Source organism: Eimeria acervulina, genomic scaffold (assembly GCF_000499425.1).
Source record: "Eimeria acervulina Houghton genomic scaffold, Eah_scaff1299, whole genome shotgun sequence".
Lineage (NCBI taxonomy): Eukaryota > Apicomplexa > Conoidasida > Eucoccidiorida > Eimeriidae > Eimeria > Eimeria acervulina.
This window is the reverse complement of record NW_013550294.1, coordinates 2,467-7,505: the sequence shown is the minus strand read 5'-3', so window position 1 is coordinate 7,505 and position 5,039 is coordinate 2,467. Positions and strand designations below refer to the sequence as shown.

General features: G+C 46.5%; 1 protein-coding gene across 1 annotated transcript in view; it reads left to right on the top strand.

The window, feature by feature from the left end:
• Positions 1-2,769: 2,769 nt before the first annotated feature.
• EAH_00058170 (hypothetical protein, conserved) overlaps positions 2,770-5,039 on the top strand; it is a gene marked incomplete at both ends in the record, with an annotated part of 4,617 nt that continues 2,347 nt past the window's right edge. The window contains one exon of the mRNA XM_013397349.1: positions 2,770-4,969. Within this exon, the coding sequence (XP_013252803.1) occupies positions 2,770-4,969 (2,200 nt within the window). The remainder of the gene's footprint in view (positions 4,970-5,039) is intronic.

Genomic DNA, 5,039 nt, shown 5'->3' with positions numbered 1-5,039 from the left:
TAAATGCATAAATGCACGCAGAGTTTTTAAAAGATTTAATACTGCAGCACTCAGACAATTCTTTTTTAGTTTTTGAGGTGTAACTACAAAAAGTTTATGTAGGCGGGTGTATATAAATAAATAGAGAGTTAATAAATGCATCAGAAGCTGCTTCAGGTGTACGTACAGCTCAAACATTTGCAGTTTATTTATTTTTTGTTTAATTTAAAGAAAAGGAACAAAAAACAAAAACGAAAAGCAGAAAAGACATGAGGTAGAGAGAAAGACAGCGAAGCAAACCTCAGCAACAAACAAAACCCTAAACCCTAAACCCTAAACCCTAAACCCTAAACACTAAACCCTAAACCCTAACTAAATAAAACTAATTATACCTAACTCATATGCGGCTATCTGTATATACACCTCAACTCTATGCAGATATTACCGTTTCGAAGTAAACGCAAACAACAGACGCTTCATTCTCTGAATGCAACTTGCTGCTGCTGTTGCTGCTCCTGATGCTGCTGCTGCTGCTGCTGCTGTTGCTGTTATTGTTGTTGCTGCTGCTGCTGCAGCAGGATGCTGGGGGAACGCTTCAGCTACATAGTAATATGTGTCTGACTGATGATAGTTAAAGTCAAGATTAAAAGAAAATGTTTTCTTGCTGAAGACAGCAGCAGAGAAAAGCGAGTGCAGCAATTAACAAACGCAACATTTTGCTGCTGCATTTTTATTATATTTATTTCTATTCTTGCTTTTTAAAAAGTATGCATTTAAGGTTCAGACACGTTGAGGTGTATGCGCAGCTCTGTCGCTGTCTACTACTGGAGTTGTCTGTGTATATAATCTCATCTTGTTTTGGGTTTAATTCTTCTAAATAATAAGATAATATTAAAATAAATATAGGAGTGAAAGAAAAGAGAAAAACTTCAAAACAGACAAGCCCCTACACGTCTCTGTTGCTACGCGTCTTGTACGGGTGTGTGCGTATAAATATATTTTCTTGTAGCTACTGAGGGCACTGTACTGAATAAATAAAGAGCAAAGAGTATAGACAGGTAAAATAAAAAGAATTAAAGAAATAAATACATAAAAAAGATTTCTTTATCTTTACTTTGAGCCTTCATTGATGGGCTGTATAGGCAGCTCTTAACGGCAGGGGTAGGCGGCGGTGCGATGTATAGAGTTTCTGCATAAACTGGGGTATAATAGGCTTGTTTTTCAGGAAAAAATGAATACTTTTGTTTAAAAACATTAATAAAAAGAAAGAAATACGAAATAATAAAGATTTAAGGGTATAAACAGCACTTCTCTACATCAACTGCTGCGCGCGCCAGAGCCTCCTCATCGGGTTGGGCAGTGCTGCTGAGAGTTTCTGAGTATATTTTGTATGAATTAATATAACAAAATACAGTATAAAAAGCATTTTTAGGGTATTATATTTAAAATAATACTATTTAAAATGACTAAATTAATTATTTTCCCCCTCTTTCTCACTGCAATCAACACCAGTCGGCGATGCTCTTCGTTACTCCGCCCGCACGGCTGCGTCTGTTAATTGTATATTTTATTTGTTTTGTTTCTGCAGCAAGTATTAAAGTTACTACTTTATTTAGGGTTTATTAGTGTTATTTATGTCTAAAGAGAGTTATTTATCGGTTTGTTTCACCCCAAGAAGCAACAGAAACAGAGACAGCAACAGCAGCAGCAGCAGCAGCAACAGCAGCAGCAGCAGCAGGGGCCCTCGGGCGTTATACGCAACCCCGTCTGTTGTATACACCTCCTACTAATCACCTCTTGCTGCTTGTGTAGATGTCCTCTTTCTTCCGTTTCTTTCTTTATTGTCTGTTATTATTTAAACGGCGCTGTTAATGTTATGTTTATCTTCATCTCTGCTTCACTCTCTTGCTGCTGCTGCTTGCGTCTTTGCTGCTGAAGCTTGCTTACACCGGGCCTCAACTGGCTGCTGCTGCTGCTGTATGTGTTGCGGTGTATGCACACTTTAGCCAGCAGCTCTTCTATTGTTTATAAGCAGCAACTCCTTCACTCATTTCTCTTCAAACTATACAAGAATAACTCGAGCTGCTGAAGCAGAACGGCAGCAGCCGCCGCAGCAGCAAACGAAACGGCAACAGCAGCAGCAGCAGCAGCAGCACCTTGCGCCCTGAGGTGTACGCCGATATTATCTGATGTCTGCAAACGCCCGGTGCTGCAGCTATTTAAAATTATTTTTTGCTTCTTCTTTCTTATTACATCGCTTCATATAACTTCTTTTTCTCGGCTGTTTAGCAGCAGCAGCAGCAGCAGCAGCAGCAGCAGCAGCTGGAGTTATTATTATACATCTCTTGTGGTGTATACACAGCTGTCGATGTATATACTTGCTAAAAGGGTTTTTCTTCAGTTCTCTACAGCAGCAGATATTATTTTGTTATTTTGTTTGCTTTTTAACTTTCTTATTTGCTGCTCTTCTCTGCTCTTCACTTCGTCTTTTTGCTGCTGAGCTGCTGCACATACACCGCAATCTCTCTGCTGTTCATATTCTAAACAACCTGCCTATACACCTAAAATATTAACCCTCATATCATACAAATAGAAGGGGCAGCCGTTGCTCTCTCTCGATACTGCACAGCAGCAGGAGCTGTTTGTTTCTTCTTCTTTCTGCTGCTCCTGCTGCTGCTCCTCCTCCTGCTGCTCCTGCTGCTGCTGCTGCTGCTGCTGCTGCTGCTCGTTTCAGTGCAGCAGGAAGCAGCAGCTGCTCTGCTGCTCTGTCTTTCTTTATATTCACTCAAGATGGAAGGTAGCAAGCTAGCGATACCCCTCTTAGCTCTTCGCCCCTTAGAAGACCGCAGCGCTGCTGCTCGTCAGCCTGAAGCTATATTTGCTGCAAGAGAGCAGCAGCAGCAGCAGCAGCAGCAAACGCTGTTGCTGCTGCAGCAGCAGCAAACGCGGAGTCAGGATTCTGCAGGCTGCACGGCTGCATCGCCACCGCCGCCTACTGCTGCTGCTGCTGCTGCTGCTGATATTACTTCTGGTGTCTGTGCAGCGGGAGGTGCAGACAGCTGCAGCAGAATAACTAAAGAGAGAGCACCTCTTAGCTTTGCTGCTTCTTCCTTGCATGCACTGCTGCAGCTGGAGGATAATGGGCCTCCGCAAAAGGACAGCAGCAGCAGCACTGGGGGTGCAGCTGCTGCTGCACGCAGCAGCAGCAGCAGCAGCAACAGCAACAGCAGCAGCAGCAGCTCATTGCTGCTGCAAGACTCCCTTGGTGTTGCTGTGTCTCCTGAAGCAGGTTATGTCTCTTCTCCTTTTGCTTCTGGTTCGCCCACTGAAGCACCTGAAGGCGTTATGTTAACCCGCAGCAAACAAAGCCCTGCTGCTGCTGCTGCTGCTGCAGCAGTTCAAATGTCTCTCTCAACTCCTCTCGATAGATTCTTTGATGCCTTTGATGGTGCTGGTGTGCCGCTCGTAGCAAGGATATGCGAGCAGCATGCTGCTGCTGCTTCTGCTGCTGCTGCTGCTTCTGCTGCTGCTGCTGCTGACGACGCCGCCTTCCCTCTAAGCATTCACGAGGGGGCTCTCAAACCCAGCAGCAGCAACAGCAACAGCAGCAGCAGCAGCAGTAGCAGCACGACTACCACCGCCACAACAACAACTGTTGCTGCTGATGCAGCACCAAGCAGCTGCGCATTTCCGCTTAAAACAAATGATGTATTTTATGCGAGAGAAGAAGAAGAGTTGCTGCAGCCTCGGCCTCTTATATCTGGGAGCAGCAGCTGCTACAACAGTAACTGCAGCAGCTGCAGCAGCCAGGCGGGGGATATCCCTGCTGCAGCAGCAGCAGCAGCAGCAGCAGAACATGATGCTGGTTTTGTTGGAGGCCTTAGGGACTCTCCTGAGGTGTCTAGGAAGCTGCAGCAAATAGACAGCAGCAGCAATTTTGACGCTGCAGCAGCAGCAACAACTGCAGCACCATCACCAGCAGCTCCAGCAGCAGCCCCAGCAACCTCCTCCTCCGCAGCAGCAGCAGCAAATGAAGATAATATGAATGGATGTGAAGCAGACAGACTCTTAATAGACTTTCAGCTGCTGCTTATTCTTTTGTTTGATCAAATTTGCTGCATCATCCCCGGCCTTAAGAAGCAAGACAGCGGGGCTTTCTACTCTCTTCACCTGCAGCGGCTTGCTGCAGGTGCTCTTCATCCTACACTTATTAATTATGCTGATATTCTGCTGCCTATCTGCAGCGCAACTAACTTCTTCTCCGATCGCAACAGCAGCAGCAGCAGCAGCAGCAACGGTGCTGCGGGAGGGGAAGGGGGTGATGCTGCTGTTTGTGCAATGAGCAGCAGCAGCAAACCGGATCAACAGCAGCAGCAGCAGCAGCAGCAGGAAAGTATATTGTTGACAGCCTTACGATATCTAGCAAGACACGGCACTGTTGCTGCTGCAGCAATTGCTGAAGCTGTATCCAACTGCCCTGCTGCAGTCTTCATTCAGGTAGTCTCTGCGTTAGAGTGTCTGTACAGCTTACATCGCGTGCTGTCTCCATCAAGTGCTGCAGCAGCAGCAGCAACAGCAAAGATTAATAAAGAGTTAGATCCCAAAGCAATCTGGGGGGATACGAGTGCTGCTGCTGCTGCAGCAGCTGCAGCTGCAGCAGCAGCAGCAGCAGGGCCCGAACAGCAACACCAGTTGCAGCAGCTGCAGCAGCAGCAGCAGCAATTAGTAAAGGCTTCGCCAGCAGCATTTGCTGCTAAAGACTGCTCTTCTTCTTTGTTTGGGTCTGACTGGAGAGAAGATCTAAGGTTAACTTCAGCTGCCTCATCATCGTTCTCTTCTTTAGCTGCTGCTGCTGCTGCTTCTTCTTCTTTTAGGCTTCCCCCTACAAGCCACACGAAGCATCTCTCGCGCACAACTCCTGCAGCAACAGCAACACCAGCAGCAGCAGCAGCAGCAGCAGCTGCTGCTGCTGCTGCTGCTTGTGAAGGGGGTGGGGCTAGTAGAGGCATTCGCAGAGGGGGGTCTGCTGCTGCAGAGACAGAAGCAGCAGCAGCACTTGA